Here is a 19,894-nt window from a genome sequence, read left to right on the forward strand (position 1 = left end):
TATATATAAATATATATATATATATGTATGTATATATAAATATATATATAAATATAAATATATATATATATATAAATATATATATATATATATATATATATATAAATATATATTTATATATATATATATATATGTATATATAAATATATATATAAATATATATTTATATATATATATATATTTATATATATATATATATATATATATATATATATATATATATATATATATATATATATATATATATATATATATATATATATATATATATATATATATAAAGGTTTGGTTGATCGGTGTCTATCGTGGCGCAGAGTGCTCTATGTCCGGTGGACAGAGTGAAGTATAGGTGAGAATAATTGAGTTCACTGTAACACTGGCTATCGTAGTTGTTACTCAGAGTTTCAAGCTTTGAGCGATCATCAGGCAACTGGCCATCGCCACTTCAATAGTTGATCGGAAAGTTGAAAATAAAGATTTTTGTGACGTCATAATAGATGAACCAAAGGTTATAGTTTGAAAGTACAATTTAATTGAATCGATCAGGTATTATCAGAAATATCTTCAAAAAAGTTCGATAATTCGTGCCTTTTCCAATCTAGATTGATTAGTAAACGATAAGATTAATATAAAATCAACGTAGCACATCATTTTTTTATATAATTATATAAGCTCAATTGATTCATTAGGTGAGCGAGGAGGGGAGGGGAAGGGAGGGGAGGGTGAGGGGGCAAGGGCGTAGGAACGGGGGGCTGGGGGCGCCAGCCCCCCAGTGAAAAATATGGAGGGCGGAAGTATCATTCCGCCCCCCCCCCGCTTCGCAAGTCAGAAAACCCCTTTTTCATTTCCAAATGAGAAAAAAATCTCATTTGGAGCACCAAATTGCAGATAAGGCCAGCTGAAAATGCAAAATTATATACAAAATGGAGTGGGTAGGTTGAAGTGTGCTATATTGCACCAAATTGCATCTGAGGCCACCTGGAAATGCCAAAAAATTTGGACACCCCCTCCCCTTAGACCCCTTCCCCAGGCCGGCCATCAGTCTTCAGCCCCCCACTCAAAAGTACCTTCCTACGCCACTGGTGAGGGGTTGTTTAATCAATACATCAAGTATATACCATTTGGTCAACAGTTATTCGTAAGGTCGTCCTTTCCTGAATAATAATTTACTTCGAAATTAAAATTCAATCTAGATTAGACTGCGACTTCAATCTATCGAATAAAGATTGAGTAAACAACTCATCCGATTATTTTTTTTTTCTATTTTCAAAGAATCATTACTTTAAATGTAACATCAATAGTGATGGATCAACGTAACTGCGCGATTAAAATTTATCTGATAACACTAATGAGCTTTTAATCTATCCTTTGCTCAGTCGATACATTGTCGGTATTAGCTGGAATTATCAACATACCATATAAAGCATACACCATTCGATCAACGTTAGCGTCTGCCTCAGAGAAGAACGGTAGTGTGTTTCAGTCAAAATACCGTTGCAATTTGCCGTCATCCCCTCTAACCGTACCCCCTGTTGTCACTTTTTATGATGAATTTTAAATTTCGATACATATTTTTTTTTTTAATTTCTCTATGACATTTTCTCAACTATTCCACGTTTCCATATACAAGCTTCGGGATACTTCTTATTTAAATTGTCAGTTAAATTTGAAGGGGAAAGCCTGACAATCAAATAACCATAATTGAACTAAGCACATCACTAATAAATTTTAATGTCTTTTTGAAATGAATAATTGCATGCAGGAAACTTTCAACGTTTCCCCCGTTTGTCACCTAGGAAGTGCCTCCAAGGAATAAAAGATGAATTGAATTGAATCATATGTATACACCAAATTATATATATGTTTAAAAAAACATGCATATTTCATCCCTTTATGATTAAATTGAATGATTCAAAAGGCAATGTTAATACATGTAATTCAAAGTTGTCAAAGGTAATATGCGAATGGCTGTCATCGCCAATAAATGCCACTTCTTTCCAATCAGGCCGTGTATAATAAATTGTGCTGTTTTTATGTAAATTCTCACAATTTCCATGCATCGATATAGAAACAAATCTACCTCCTGGCAGTAAAAAAAATTACAAAGTTACAAAGTATAATAAGTGATAATGTTAGTGGAACATATATACTTTACACCGAGAATGATTATTGGTACAACGTTAATTTATAGGGCTCTGACGTTTCATTACAATCTGCTCTGTTTAAGGGGGTGGGTGGGGGCGGGAGGAGGTGTAACTTATAGACTTTAGGTTATAGTGCTTTAACGTTTTATAGCAATCCCCTTCTCTTGGGGGAGGGACGGAGGGGGTATAAGATAAAATAAAACTTTATTTTATACAGCACTAATGTTTATTACAATCCCCCTCTCTTGGGGGGGGGGGTAATACCGGAGGGGTGTAAACTCATTATAGTTTATGTATAGTTCTATTGTTTTATTAAAATCCCCTCTGATTAAGGGGAACAGGAATAAGGGTGTAAGTTTTTACTCGGACTTGAGTTTACAGAGTTTTTATTACAATCCCATCTCTTGAGAGGGGAACGGGGGATGTAAGAAAAAGATTTTGAGCTTAAAGAGCTATATACTTTGATTTACAATCCCCTGTTTTAAGGGGGTACGATGGGTTGAAAGATAAAGATTGTAGTTTATAGAGATCCGACGTTTTTATTAAATCATCTCTCTTGAGAGAGGGGGCATTAGGGGAGGGGATCCTCTCATATGACACATGTTGGTATCTGTTCATTTTTTGTGTGTTGTAAGATAGACACCAAGACTATCTTTTTACTTTTATACGTCTATCGATTGATCATAGCGATGTGTAACTATATATGCAGAGGCCATCTTAGGGTACTTCTATGAGGAGAGAAGCGTCACTGTCTACACGCCTCATCAATTCCCATTGGTTGAATACGGTAACAAATAGATTGCCTATAGTTACAACTTGGATATCAATGGGGGATTTGCACTAATAATTATTTCTAGATCATAATTTTTTGGTTTCAAGAATGACTTCAGGAACCATTTAAAGTTGTTAAACCTTTTTTTTTTCAAAGTGTCCAAATATAATAACTGGAATCAATGAAATGGTTTTTTTCAACGATTTTTCCATTTTTTTACTGTCGAAGATTTTCGTATTCTTATTCTTAGATAATTTCCTCTTATGACAATTTTGAGCTTCAGTAATCGATTGATCAATTTATTGCTCATGCATCGTATTGGTTTAAACTTTCCTTTTTTTTAATTCATTTTTTTTTTCGGTATGATTTTGGCCAACACTATGGTAAAATAACATGAGACAAGTTCCTTGATCTTATATTAAGAACAAACTGCATACAGATGTAGTATTTTGTTTGAGTGTTATTACGCTGGCTCTTTCCTTCTCATTTGTTATGTTGGATGGACCACTGTACATGTTTTTCTTCCCCCGAAAAGTAAATACATTAACCTATAGAACGTAGGGCAATATGATCGCGTTCGAATTCATCACGACAATTTGTCTCGATTTAACACCACTGGGTTCAAAACCCCATATTTGTTTTCCATCTCATTCTAAGCGGTTGAAATCCTCGGGGAAATTTGTAATCGTGGATGATAGCACCCAACCTTCTAAGTGTTGTACCGTGGGAGTAAAGAGCAGTATCGGTTTTATAGACGAGTTCAAAGACATTGTACTGAATAACTGCGTTGTCGACATACATAAACCTAATTGCAATTCTTGTAAAAATCACACACACGAAAAAAAAACCTGAAATCAAATCACTGAATTGTGAAGATCACACACAAACACACACACAGAGTATAGTTTAGTTTAGTTTAGTTTAGTTTAGTTTAGTTTAGTTTAGTTTAGTTTAGTTTAGAGACCCAAGGATCAGGAAGCCTTACATAGTAGCTTATTTGCGACCTTATACATGTTTGATTACATGCATGCACGCACTCACACAAAAACCGAAAATAAGCCTATCAGCTTACCTTCAGTCAAAAACCTAATAAATATGAATCGATTTTATTTAACATATAAATTTGGATAAACTTTTTTTTTAAATCTAAGCTTGATAGAACATAGGAAAAAGTACTATATTATCGTGTGGACCCTTTTTGATAAAGTCATTCTTTTCAGCATTAATATCAAGGGAAACAAAACAATAAGTAAACAACAACAATAACAACCATTGTCTGAATGTTTATAATTATGAACGATCATGCCTTTACGACGAAATATTTTCAATGTCTTTATCGTATACCACTATGATTCATTGTTTAGCCTATACTTGCATAAACAATTTGATCAGAGGTTTTGGGCCAATAAATTGAACACGTCTGTACCATATAAAGAGTATATAAAGATAAAATACAATAATGCAAATAACTGGAGAAAAGTCTCCAAAATGTCTTACCATAATTTACAAATGAGCGTTGCTTCACTAATAATATACATCTACCGTACTTAAACCGTTTGGTCAAGTTTTACCCAGTAATTAATAAAAACTCAACTTCGATGGTCATTTTGCTACTTTTTTATTGTGTTACTGATATGGTGACCAACGTTCGGCAAACAGTGTACCTTTTTGCTCATTGTTTTTAATTTTATATATATATATATAGGCTATATATATAGGCTATATATATATATATATATAGGCTATATATATATATATATATATATATATATATATATATATATATATATATATATATATAACATAGAAGTAAATTGCCTCGAAAAATAGAGTAACTTTCATTAATTGACCAAACCGGACATTCGACACTCATTTTTTCTACTGTTGTCACGTCAGCAAGTATTGACTATCGATCAATAAATCACTTTTCGATAATTGATATAATCGACGAAACGATCAATTCAATCACACCATTTAAAATGTCTCAAGTTCTATGCTGTAATTCTTGTGCCCTTCAGTTCACATGCAACTGCTTTCGAAAGCATATAATGATACATTGCGATGCAGTTCCACCAGACATAAACATCCTGTCGTTGAATATCATTAGCTCTTATGTACATCATAGTCACCACTACATTATCTTTGTAACATGACGTTACATATATGTAGCCTACACACTTGAAATTCACGGTTCTGACAACAAATATACCTCATGTTCCTCATTCATGAAACTAAAAACGATAATATCTCGTTCAAAAAGATTCAAAATTACGAACACGTCTGACATGCTTTAAGATCTCCTTACAAGTCCTCAGCCTTGGGGATGCTTTATATCACAAATCATCACTAGAATGAAACGATGGATTTTTCAAGCATGTAAGTCGGTTTTCGTTGCGTATATATAGGCCTATCCGCCCGTTATAAGTTAATGTGATAAAGTCAGTGAAATGCTATACGATTTTTAGCATTTAGTACATGCAGTTAGAATTTAGTAAACGATTTTTAGCCTGAATTGTAACGTACTTAATTCCAATTTAGTTTGAAAGGGAAGGGGAGGGGGGGGACACCACATACTGACATATGGGGTTCTATGAGAGGAGAATGTTGGCCTCCTCTACCTGAAAAACTACCCAAAAGTTTTTTTAGAGAAATCTATAAACATCTGCGGATACTATAAGTAGTTATTAGCACAAATATGCGTGTAGACCTCAAAATGCACCATTTTAAGTCTGAAGGTTTGTTTTCTTTGTAATTGAGGACCCCACACCTACTACATAGTTGTCAGCTAAAAACGATCTCAGGGCCACCCTCCACCCCCCCCCCCCCCACACACACACCACACACACATGCTTAATCATAACTAAAATACTCCGTCCATTATAGACATTTTCCATTCTTTTACCGATATATATTTTGCTTAAAGCCTTACTTGCTTTGATCAATCAGTTCACTAATATAATAAAACACAGGTACAAGGATACAAATCTAATTAATAAACTTCTTCTGACCAATGCAATTTGTATAACCGAAAAAACAAAAAATCGACATATTGCCATTCTTTTGTTTGGTAGAACTTAAAGCAAGGATGGCCAAAAAAAATAAATATATACTTAGGTGTATTAACAACAAAAGAAAACTCTTGAAATAAAAGAAATTCCATTGTCGTCTTTTAATTTCATTCTGATATATGTCTTAGCTAAATGAGAAGGTGACCATTTTCTGATGTCTTTGAAATAAAAGAAATTCCATTGTCATCTTTTAATTTCTTTCTGATATATGTCTTAGCTAAATGAGGAGGTGACCATTTTCTGATGTCTTTGATAATAAAACAAATATGTTCTGGCTGTAATATTATTTTCATTGGCATTTCTCCCATACTCCCCACTCTGTTTATACACAGAAAACTGCATTGTGGGATTGTTCTGTATTCAAGTCTGTACATCGTTATTTACGGGCACAAGCTAAGGAAACTAAAGCTTTAAATAAGTTCTGTTGTTTACCCCCGTTTGCTCTGAGTGCATGTACATATTCAGCAATACAAACCTCACCCGCAGAATAACTGACGTCACAACGCATTTTACAAAATGACCAACAGCTATATAGCGATGACCTATCTAGGCTGGTAAACAAACCTGGAGGGAGGAGTTAGTTATGTAAATAACGAAATATACGTTTGAAACCAATGTAGGCTTGGACTTTCTTTTGAATCAGTCAAATTTATTTAGAGATGTAAGCTCTTGAAGAGGAAGAAATAATAATAAAATAAGTATATGTGTAGCAACGACAGTATAAATACAACTCTGCCTTGTGATAACTCCACCAACGTGTTACGTCACGATAACACCAAAACCATTTGTTTACGCGTCGCAAGAAGACTCTGACACCCCCCCCCCCCCCCCGCCAAACAAACACACCACCACTACTTCTCATCGCGATATCTCAACAGATTATATTGAGATACTATATGACTGAAATATAAGCTCCATTTTCTGTCTTACATACCGTACGTTTATAGCGATAAAACATGAATGTACATGGAATTATCTACCCTGACTGAATTAAATAAACACATCATTCAAAATAAAATGTATAGTTAATTGTGGATACGTCAAGTATAACGCATATATTAAAATTGCAGTTGTATGAAGAGTTGTCTAGCTTCCAACAGACAGGGAAAGCAATTTCCTTCCAAGAATATTTTGCATTAAGCTTACTGTGGCAGTTGGTATATCCTGGCATTAATGTCATAATAAATGCGAGCCGAAAATCCTGAGAAATCCACCATTATAGAGAAGCAATTATCAACGCTATAGCTTATATGTAAAAGTAAAACACTTACATAAGGCGCGTGCAATTATATATGCATAGTGGCTATATTTAACTATATAAGAATCTTATATTATTTTACATTACCGGGGTAGTTATTGTTGTCGGTAATTGGTAAGCCTGGTTAACTTGCAGCTAATTGCACCTTATTGTGACGAGAAGTAAGACTCGTTCGTATCAGAAGTTACAGTATATAGTAAAACGGTTTTATCTCATGATTCCTGCTATACCTGGACCCATTATGGAATTGTGTAATAACGTCCATATATAACGCTGTAACCGTTATGCGTGGCAGCTTACGTACAGTAGTTACAGCACCGATTGTAACACAAAAACAGATAACACTAAAACGTAGATAGCACTTTAACATAAATTCGTATTTTTCTCAGGGGCGGATACAGAACTAGAGAACAGAGAGGGTGCGGTACTGAGCTATGTTGAAGCTGACGCCCATGCGCAGGGTCTAGAGGACGCCCCCCCCCCTCCTCCGCAGAAAATATTCAAAGCATTACACGTGAATTGGTGTATTAGTGGGGCACATTTAGTCTCTCAACTAGGTCTTTATAGTTAGGTCTACACGCAAGGTTGGGTTAATAACTACTAACTGTTAAGTTTTGCTTCGGGTTGTAAAGTGGTGTACTCCCTCACCCACTCCGCGGGATCGGCCCATGATTCTCCTCAAACCTCCATATTATTTACCTTTTAATAAAAGTCAGACGATAATGTACTAGTGTTTATCTGGACAATCTCCAATCCCTACAAGTGCTGATAGTCCAGGTTTTAATGTAACTACTTCATCAATATAGCTCTGTTAATACATACATGGTTGAATAATTTTTTGATACTTAAACGCCAACAGCTGCTTTTTCAATTGACATATTTTTCAGAATACGTCCAGAAATAAAAAAAAAATTATAAGTTCTTTTCAGATCTTTAGACTATTTTAGTTTTAGTAAAAGTCAGACCATATAATAGTGCATAGTGTATGATACGTGCCATACCTTGCACTTTTACACTTAATCAGTGTAATCCCGTTCTGCGTCGTTATTGATACCGGTAGTTAAAATATGAGTCTATATCATATACGAGATGGTTGAATAAATATAGAGAATGATCTGTAATAGAACTGAAAAGAGCCTGAATGTTTGTCGGGGGAAAAAATATACTAGAACAGAAATTAATCATTCCCCAAATAAGTGTCAAGTGAACTGTCAAGTTTTCTATTCGGATCTGGAGTGTAAATTGGAAAGAAACTAGTAAAATACGATGATTGGGCAAGGTTTATGTCTCAGCGAGGCCATTAACTAAGAGAGAAAAAAATACTACAATTCACCGATCCATTAGAAAATTGGAAATAAATCAAAACGATGAAACGTCTAAAGGGAAGGTTCCTCGACTATATTGGGTATTGGCTTGGTCTTTAATTTTAACCCAGCTTCAGGTACATGTAAGGTTAAATCAGGAAAAAAACATCTTTCTTTTCTAGGTCCCCCCCCCTTTTTTTTTGTGGCTTATAGTTATAATGAGAGTGTATGAAAAGAAGTAAGAATTTTGTTGGAACAAGCGACTACAGGGTGAATTACGTTCATCCAAAATACACGCAGGGTATCTTATTGAATCCTTGGTACAATGCAGTATGTGACATAAATATGTAATGAAACAAGGAATGTTATCCCAACGTCTAGGTCAGACTTACATGTTCGACGACGACAAACTCCAAAAATTCAAGGAGCCTATATACATACTTCTATATTTGAGATTCACTTTTTTTCTTATTTTCACTTTAATAAATGTATCCTTTGCAACACACCGGGGTAAAAACTCCATGATCCCTTTATCATCAGAGCCTTGCTCTAGATTCACAGATCTCATGATCTATGCCATAACATCTCCGAGGGTGGATCACATTCTTATGATGATCATCCTTCAAAAATAAAAACAATAAAAACCAAAATATGTGCAAAAAACTTGTAAATTGGATAACCACTCAACGTGAAGTGTAAGATTACAAGCCACTCGGCTTCTCCTGCATATACGTACTATATGTGAATGCTATACCGTCATAAAAATGGCTGCCGTCATGGCTGATGTATAAGATAACGTATATAGGGATCCACAGATCCCATAATCCAATCATTAGATATCTCTTACCATCAAAGTAACGATAGATTCATCCATTTATGATCGCTCTGAACTGTACTCTACATTTATATGATCCAAATTTTCAATGTAACATGATCGGTTCAGGAAGACACTTGTTAAAGTTTCAGCGAGATCAATAACAACAACCAAAAAGTCACTGAAAGGGGATTAAGCTGTAATGACCAACTATAAAGAAAGAATATATATATATATATATATATATATATATATATATATATATATATATATATATATATAGGCTATATAAATAAATATATATATATTTATATATAAATATATAGTCATTATGGTATATCCCATATTTATATATATATATATATATATAAATATATATATATATAATATATATATATATTTATATATATATATATATATAAATACATATATATATATATATATATAAATATATATATACATATATATTTATATATATATATATATATATATATATATATATATATATATATATATAGTCATTCTGGTATATCCCATATTTAAAAGCAAATAATCGTGTTTTGAATATATCGGTACCTCATGATCCAGTAGATTATCATATCCCTATCACACGATTTATCTTTTAATTATAATTCCATTAAAGTGGATCAAACTCATAAAATATCATATCAGTCATATGCTATGACGCATTCTCGTACGAATTACCTTCTTATTCCAGATTTTCTTTTCTCACGATCCATATTAATAAGTATATTTCCCTAAGCATCAGTTTGTCAGGTATACAGGAAAACTTCTAGATTTCAATATTTTCAGGATGCATCCATTAAGTGTATCCTTCCCAGTGTTTCAAACTCATAACATATCATATCAGATTCTTTGCTTGTTCTGATAAGAATAACCTTCTTAATTCTATCATAATCACTATTGTATTTGAAAGGTAAGATTTTATTTTTATTTAGGACGTAGGCTGCTTTTCTCACAACAAATTTCGTCAAAGCATGTTTATAGCTATAGCAATGAACAATATAGTTTACGTGTTTTCAGACAGGATTTCACACGGGAGGTGGTTGAGTTATATAGAATACTGTCAATTACTGGCAGTTACGGTAGGAGTATACATGCATAGTGCCTCAACTAATACGCAGTTGTGCCTTAGGTCAAGTCAAGTACTGCAGCGACCAACTGCTGTCAGTTACAACAGCTTTTACAGGTTTTTTTCTCATTTAACAGACTGCCTTCCGTCTTTTTTTTCCTCAAATTGACTCTAAAGTGATTAATAAGCAAAGCCTTCAAAATATAAAGACTAAAATTATTATCTGTGTGAAACATTTTTAACGGTAGGTGCACGTCTTCACTAAGAATCTTTCTTATAGGAAGTTCCCATTGCTGACATTTAACATGCTTTATGTATGCCAAACCAAAATGGCAAAGGATAACGAATGAATTTTCCCCGATCTTGAATGCTTACTGTATGATAGAAAGAGGTAATAAATATGTTTTATAATATTTGTTTACCGATGCGGAATAGAGGTGAGCTATATATGATAGGTAAAATGAATAAATCAGTTAAGCTTTGATAAATGCACGATTGACTCGCCATACATTTGAATTTTCATGACACTGTGCAGAAACGGGACAGAGATCTGTATTTTAAGTTTCGAGCAGGCCGGACGTAGAGTGTGGGGAGTTCCGGGACCTTTATAGTCAATTGGGGGACCTGAAGAAACATGGGATTATTGGGATGTATCCTCTAAATTTCATACGCGGTAATAAACATAAATTAGTCAAAAAATTATTTATAAAAAATTAATAAACAAATGAAGTCCAGTGACAAAGTAACAAAAATATTCTCTTGAATTTAGGATTAAATCAGGCACTTATATTGCAAAAACAGGCACTTATATTGCTAAGAAACATGTGGCATAACGCTATTTCTTCGAGCAAGTATGGCGTATATGTTTGTTTCATACGCGGTAATAAACATAAATTAGTAAACAAATATTTATAAAAAAATTAATGAACAAATGAAGTCCACTGACAAAGTAACAAAAATATTCTCTTGAATTTAGGATTAAATACAGGCACTTATATTGCTAAGAAACATGTGGCATAACGCTTTTTCTTCGAGCAAGTATGGCGTATATGTTTGTTGTAAAGGATAACTTTATAACTGCAGTTGCTCACAGCCTTTCGATGACGTCACTCAATATAATGTGTGCTAGATCTAGATAGCCTATATTTATTTGAAAATATTACTCTAACATTAGAAACAAGCATTGGTATACTTTTGCAATCATACTTTATATGGAAAAGAATACATTTTCATCCATTGATATATATATATATATATATATATATATATATATATATATATATATATATATATATATATATATATAAATATATATATATATATATATATATATATCATGAGTATATATATCATGAGTATATATATCATGAGTATATATATATATATATATCCATGCGAATGATAAACGTGACGCGTCGACAATACATTATAACAAATATCTGGTTGAAATGTGATGTGTTGCCAGGGGCGACTGTGTTCCAGACGTAGAAGATATTGAGAAATTGCATGAATGGTTTTAATTACTTTGCATAGTATATCATATATCTTGTGGCGTTGAAAAGCTGTTCTTATTTTTTTTCTTTGCATCTTTTTTGCTCCGTTTCTTTTTCCTTCTTCTTTATATATCTCAAAATGAAACTGTTTTTTTTTTCGATGATGATGTGAACATGAAGTTGTAAATATAAGTCCAACTTTTAACTTCATTCCAACTTAAAGGTGCCCGAGATTTGTAGTAAACTGCTTGTGTGATGTTTGAGCAGATGATTAATATAAGATTCATGTATATATATATATATATATATATATATATATATATATATATATATATATATATATATATAAACAATATATATATATATATAAACAATATATATATATATATATATATATTGTTTATATATATATTTTGTTAATATATATATATACATATATATATACTTCGGGACATAAATGTTGACATACATGAATTTAAGGGTATGCTCCAATCATGTTCAGTTACGGATTTATGGAAGATTAATGTGTACACACACATGTATATATATATACATATAAATATATATATATATTATATATAATATATATATATATATATTTAGATATAGATACATACACACACACACACACACATATATATATATATATATATATATATATATATATATATATATATATATATATATATATATATATACATATATATATATATATGAAGGTAAATGCTATAGGTTTATCTCATCCACACGGTAAGTCTTAGCATGCGCAGCGGATGAATCATGGCATGGTGAATTCAACATGTTTATGTAATGCATGACAGAAATTGCAGGTGCTTTCACAAAATGTTTTCGAGTTTTCTTTTATATCTAGTGTAGAATGAGATAGTTATGTCGCGTGCATTTGATTGCTTAAAATCAATATATGCTAAGGAATTGGATTAGAAGTGGTTTGGGGACGAATGATAAAACAACAAAGAAATAGAAAGAGAAAAGTACAAGGTAGGTCGTTGTTTAGTTGTGCTTCCATTTCCCTGCAGAATTGGGGAGTTTTAAGTCGTACTTTACAAGCAGAAAAGACAGATATCGGTAGCAGCGAACTATTTTCTTTTCTCTGACACCTATAGCAAGTTCTTGCTAGTGGCAATGTAAGTACGTCATAACATTTGAAGAATAAACCCGACCTAAATTCCAGTGTAACGGATGGAACTGGTTCGGTTAAGGAACTATAGTCTACAGATAAGAAACCCCTCATCACCCCCCCCCCCCTCATTGCTGTCACCTTCTGGATCGCCCACATGGGTGGTGTAGGAACCATGCAGGACAGTTGTAGAATAAGTCATTAGAGTGACATTAATAAACATGTCACGCACGTATGGCGTAGAGTTAACTTTTCAGCAAAATATATTTTTCTGGAGGGATGGGGGTTGTGAGCAACGAGTGGACTCACCAAAATGTTGGTTGGAAGTATGCTCCCACCCCCCCCCCCTACGCCACTACCGCCGGGGAATAGCACAATGTGAACTGTTCGAACGTGAATATCATGTTACCAGTGTATCCACTGGTTTCCTGTACAGTTTATTGATTACACGTTCAGTCTATAAGAGTCTATTAAGTACATGTATACTGTCAGTGGGTATATCATAGACTTATATTGAGTCTTATTCAGGTCTTGTTTTTTTTTTTTTTTTGACATACACTACATGCAGGCTCGTAGCCAGACCGTAGTGCACTGGGGATCCATGCAGACTAATGTGCCCCTCCCTTATTTGTGCCACCTCCACGAGTACAACCTACCCCCCCCCCCCAACACCCACTCTGCTCAGTTTAGCTACTGTACGGGCCTGACTATGAAACGAAAGTTCAAAAGTATGTTCCTCTTTCTCAACCTCAGTTTGATACCGATTGTATGTGTGTATGCGTTTGGTGGTCGGCTAAGGTAAAGGGGTGGGGTAGGCTAATGGCGGGACTCCGAGATTTTGTGGAACACACGCACACCTATACACCGACCTATTGGCTAAACGCCAGTTATACATGGGATGATTAAACACAATGTTAGCTTTGTTTCCTAGTTTAGTATAACTGCAAACTTAAATGTATTACATACCCCGAGAGCATTCTCGGCGACGGATTCTAATCATCTTCAAATGTTTATGGAATCCTATTGTTTTTAAGATTAACAGGAAATAATATTCCTACCCACGGGCCAATTTTATCAGTGTCTCAATTTATTTTCTATTTTCCTCTACCTATATAACACCAGGCGTTTCGGAGAATTTACACAGTTAAAGCTGACAAAGTGATTGATGAGAAACAGGTTATAGCCTATAGTGAAAAACCAGCACAGGGAGAAAAGATCTATAAGCCTGTATCTTCATTGGAATTGGGTTTTTGTTTCTTGTTGGCCAATTACAAATATTAAAAAAAAAAATTACAAATACATACATACAATTAACTGTGTACATATATAGAACTGTACGAGCTGCAGCGATGAAGAAAAAGGAACAACATTCGCTGACTATAGAAATGGAAGGATATTAATAAAATGATAAAAATATAAAAATGGTTACGGGTGGGGGAGGGGTCCATTATTTAAATTCGAGATGCTGGGGCCTTGGGGTCCCTTGTTGGAGGTGATCTAGCTGTTCTTCAGATGAAGAAATCAAAATGTTTGATATGAAATTGTTCTTGCTGAGGCATAGCCTGGTTTTTCTATGAATCAATGATCTATGATTTGGTATACAAGCACATATGTGCTAATAATTTACTTTTGTATGTGTGTGTGTGTTGTGAAGGGGGAGGTGTGTTGAATATAGTGTGGACATCCCCGCATATTCCCTAGACACGCGACTGGGTTATACTTACGGTGGCCGTGAGGTGCTAATGATCTTTAACATTGTGACTGTGCATTAACGAGATTTATATTTAAATGTATATAGGGAAATAATCTTAGCGCAATAATAAATATATGTGATATACTCACTCTCTGCATTTAGTCGATTAAAAATTCAGTCTGATTGATTAAATTTTCAATTGAACAGATTTGGCATCACAGTGATTAATTCTTACTATCCGATCCATCTGTGACATTAACTTTATGCTTTGTTTGGTTTTGTTTGCTTGTTTGTTTGTTTGCTTGTTTGTTTGGTTTTTGTCATTTACGGTGTTGTAGTCGAATACGTTATTTGGTGTTACGTAATGTTTAGTACTTATATTCTTTGAGTATACTACCAACCACTATAAAGATCAACTCCATGTACAGGCTTACTGCATATTAATGAGTATTGGTAGCATTCGAGTAGGCCTACCAATATACCGTGTACATAAATCCGAGTATACTTACTAATAAATAAAAGATATTAAAACGAGATATTCATATCAAATCAACTTTCTAATGGACTCAGTGATTACCAAAGACCGTTTCCTAGTAATTAACCTCAATCTTTGCTGCAAAACATGAATCATGAATCCTGTGATGATGACTGCTAGGCCTAAACTTGGTGAACTTCTTCGATCCCTATTGATGATAAAATAAATGAGCTGCATTCAATCATCCAGCCAAAAAAAAAGCTTTCTTTTTTCCCATCTCATTCTCCAAGAACATTCTCCCCTATCTTCCGCTATATAGTTTGTAAATAAATGAAACGTAACGCATTTTATAATGGAAAAACCTCCCGGCAAAACATGCATATAAACAACCTTTTCGTGACGTCATTCTCTAATGGCGCCAGGAATTACTCTTTACGAGAGTGTGCAGTTCTGTTATGGAAACCTCCCTATTCTCACCGGTGATCATCATGAAGTCTTCATTGAGTCTCTCAATGTCTTCATTTTAAATTGCCCTCCAGTAAACACTGCTGAAATACGCCTACAGTGTAAGACAACCATTCTATCTTGCTCTAGCGTGCATGACCTCCTTAAATGAAAAAACAAATGGTTTGAGGTGTGTGTGTATATATATATATATATATATATATATATATATATATATATATATATATATACGTCATCAACTTAAACTGCTCAAATTCAATCCCTCTTTACTCTAATAATAATAATAATAATAATAATAATATATATATATATATATATATAGTTATATATAGTTATATAGTTATATAGTTATATATATATATATAGTTATATATAGTTATATAGTTATATAGTTATATATATATATACATATATATATATATATATATATATATATATATATATATATATATATATATATATATATATATATATACGTCATCAACTTATACTGCTCAAATTCAATCCCTCTACTCTAATAATACGACCGAGAACCCATTATGTCAGACAGATATATCTCACTGCATATAGGAGGCACTTTGTATATAAAGGACTCTTGTGGGTAATTTTGTGATTAAAAGGTCATAATCTGTACTAATTTAACGTCGCTCGAAAGTACTTCCATTGGTCGAAATTAGATCGTAAAATGCTGTACACCAGCGAAGCGAATTGCACGCCGACACTGACAATTCTCTCTTCGTCGGGTTCATTCACCGCTGCTTGACTAAAATTGCTTTGGTTCGATGATCAAGGAGCTGCCTCACACGAATAGTATTCCATAGCCGTTTTTTTTTTCTTCTTTCGTTCATTATTTTGTGCTCTACGGTGACATGTGATGATAGCCTATGTGACATAAAGGCGTAGAGCACGGCTAATAGACAGCACGCATTATTGATCAATAATACACTACACGTGCCACATTTTGAGATTCTTAGGAGAACTGACAATCTGGAGGTTCATTGGCCCTGCTATACATCACGATTTCCATTAACGATATATATAGATCCGAACATTGTGAACATTATATGCACCGCCAAACATAAACCGCATCACAAGTGTTTTATCAATGTTATTTTCTCAATTGTTCAGCCTGCAGTTTAGAAAATGTATAGGGTATATCGGTATTTCGTATGCAAATATTTTATATCCCAAGCATGAATTTTCATCTCTGAAAAGAGAATAAATTAGCAGTAATACATAACAGCTGGTTTTAATTTCATTAAAGGAATATCTTACCCATGTTAGAAAATGTAGCAACTGGAAGTGAAAAATATTCTGACAGTATTACGTGTTGGAACAAGCGTACTCCCCATATATCTTGTTCCTAACTCTATAGATATGGTTGCGGGAATGTAAACTTTTTTTGTACTAAACCTTTCCCTATTCAGGAAATTGGACGTTAGATTAGGTGGTCTGTGATAATCTTCCAAAGCTTTACTTTTCCTATTATAATATTGTAATTTGTTGATTTATCCTTGAAATGAAGTATTCTTTTAAAATATTGCTTAGTTGGCATTGGACCCTCCATTTAGAATTTCATCTTTTCATATGTCATCTTATCTTTTTGTAAGAATATTAGTTTCCTCAATGAATAAATGTTTTTTTTTTTTACAAAGGATGACCTTTTCAGCGCAATTGTCATTATGACGTCACATTACTCTGCTGAGGTCAGATATAGATGCATCTCCCAGATACAAAGTACTATGGGGATATTGTGATGACTAAAACTAGGACCTATGTTAAATATGAAGGAAACTCAATCTCCCCGATACAAAGTACCACGGGGATATGCTTATGACTTAAATATGAATGTAAATTCCAGCAATGAAAGTCAGAGGAAAATACCGCCTTTGTATATATGTATGTATATTTTAGATCCTCCTGCAAACAGGAACTCGCGAAGAAGCCATCATTGGCTTATCAAAGCCGCAAGCTGACCGAAGTCAGTCTCTTAGATTCATATTGAACGTTCATGATTATGAATTGACAATTGTCAACAACTCTGTAACTGGACGACATACATTAATCTTGGAGTGACTCGAACTGGGGACCTATGATTGAAAGGCACCGGCGTTACCTCTGAGCTAACGCTCCATTTAGGAGCTAAAACTCCATTTAGGAGCTAACGCTCCACTCCTTTACCCTATCTGATCTGCGCATGTCCAGAATAAGAACGCCCTATGCAGGCTCTCTGTATAAAAGCATTTATGATGGGTGTTTTAATGTTTGATCATATTGTCGATGCTTTACAATGCATGGACGTTTCTCCCATGGCACGAAAATGTAGGTCATAATCTTGACTGTAGTCAAGCATTATTCCAAATAATGGGTTAAAAATTTGACAATTTTAGAAATATGATAGACTATGTTTAGAACGTATCCTGTGGACGTCATTTTGATGGTAGAATCAAATTTGTTAATGACAGCGGAAGGCCCGTGGTTCGAATCCCGGTGGAGGCTGAAAGTTTTTTCACTGTTCTTGAATTTCCAACTCATTACGATTTTCATTTATATATATATATATATATATATATATATATATATATATATATATATATATATATATATATATATATACATATATATGTATATATATATATATATATATATAATAGTTATGGTGGCGTTAATACCGTTAATCCGGAACCAAGAGGCATACCTAAGTGCATGGGATTCGTGACTTATAAGATTTTATTGAGAGCTTTCAAAGTAAATAAAATCGACTTTTCTTTTTTCCTTTCCTTTTCTTTTTTCATATTTATTCTTTCTACAGTTATCCAAAACCCTATGATCAGTGATGAACAGAGATTATTTGAGAGTTTATTCAAAAACTACAGAAAGGCTCTGAGGCCCCTGAGAAAGGGAAGCGAAATCCTTACGGTCTCGTTCTCCCTTGTCATCAAGGATATCTTTGACGTGGTAAGTTACGGTATACCGCCACACCGGTAGATGGTTTTATAACGGTCGCGGTATTGAGTCGTTTCGTCTCGTTTGATAAAATACCGTACCATATATAGTAGACGGTAAAATCGGGATAGTCAAGGGCTATAATGCTCTTTAAAATGATTAGCGGTGATGACGATCTTGCTGAATTTGCTCAGTTTAATAATTCTATCTTCCAGCTATAATGATTTCATCGACGGTTTTACCTGATTCCGCCAGAAATATACTTGTAAAGGTCGGGAGTCGAACTGCTCGAAGCAAGGAGAAAAATTCACATACGTTGAAATTTAATGTATAAAATTCAGCTAAAATGGGTCGAACAATCCGGGCAAAGAAATTTCTACAAAATTGACGTTTTCTTGTTTAACTGTGGCTATTTATGGCTGTTTCCTTTAAGGCTTTGCAGATTAAAATTGCGATTGAAAAAGTGGTTACAATTTGACTAACGAATAAAGCAACTACAGTGTATGTTAGTTTAGCTACATATGTATAACACAATATGCGAATTTAGAGGTCAAGCGAAGTTATAACTTATACAACAACATATGAACAAAACAAAAAAACACTGTGAGGTCGGAGGCTAATTAAAACAAGATAAATGTATCACTAGGCTATAGGAATGACAATACTGTTTTAGATGTCACGTGATTCAAGTAACGATGACATTTCCCTTTGGGCCTACATAAAGGTAACCCCATTCCTCTATCTCATCTGTTAATATAAATAATTGACTAATGTTTCCGGCAAAATGTGCAAAAGTTGGGCAATTGAGTCTACCCTTCCGTACCCCCTAGCTATCCACATATATTTGCCCACAAGCGGGTTCACGCTCGGGATGCGACGAAATTCCGTGAAGCTATGAGTAGCAGTCTCAGAATTGCATTTTATCATCACAAACATTTTCTGTTCTATCCATTCAGGATGAGAGAAACCAAGTCCTGAAGATGAATGTACAGCTGAATGAGGTAAGTGTTGGTATCCCTGTTATGTCAACTTATACACCATTGACATGACCTCCCCACCCCTCCCCTCACCCCCTCCCTCCCCTCTCCTCCCCCCCCATCGTTTTTGGCACGCACGCACGCGAGCGATTTCCGTAGATCTGTCTAACACCATCCCCCTATCCGAAGGAAATTTGTGTTCCAGCTCCCTGGACTTACCATTGTGCTGTTCATATATAGACATTCTCTCGGTG

The 19,894-nt window shown here is 34.0% G+C and overlaps 1 protein-coding gene across 3 annotated transcripts in view; it reads left to right on the forward strand.

Annotated features, from left to right (window-relative positions):
• Positions 1 to 19,894, forward strand: part of LOC139962770 (neuronal acetylcholine receptor subunit alpha-9-like) — a 74,405-nt gene that overhangs the window by 35,833 nt on the left and 18,678 nt on the right. For all 3 annotated transcript variants that reach the window (XM_071963081.1, XM_071963083.1, XM_071963082.1), the window contains 2 exons: positions 18,530 to 18,675; positions 19,620 to 19,664. In XM_071963081.1, the coding sequence (XP_071819182.1) occupies positions 18,530 to 18,675; positions 19,620 to 19,664 (191 nt within the window). The remainder of the gene's footprint in view (positions 1 to 18,529; positions 18,676 to 19,619; positions 19,665 to 19,894) is intronic.

Source organism: Apostichopus japonicus, chromosome 21, assembly GCF_037975245.1.
Source record: "Apostichopus japonicus isolate 1M-3 chromosome 21, ASM3797524v1, whole genome shotgun sequence".
NCBI lineage: Eukaryota > Metazoa > Echinodermata > Holothuroidea > Aspidochirotida > Stichopodidae > Apostichopus > Apostichopus japonicus.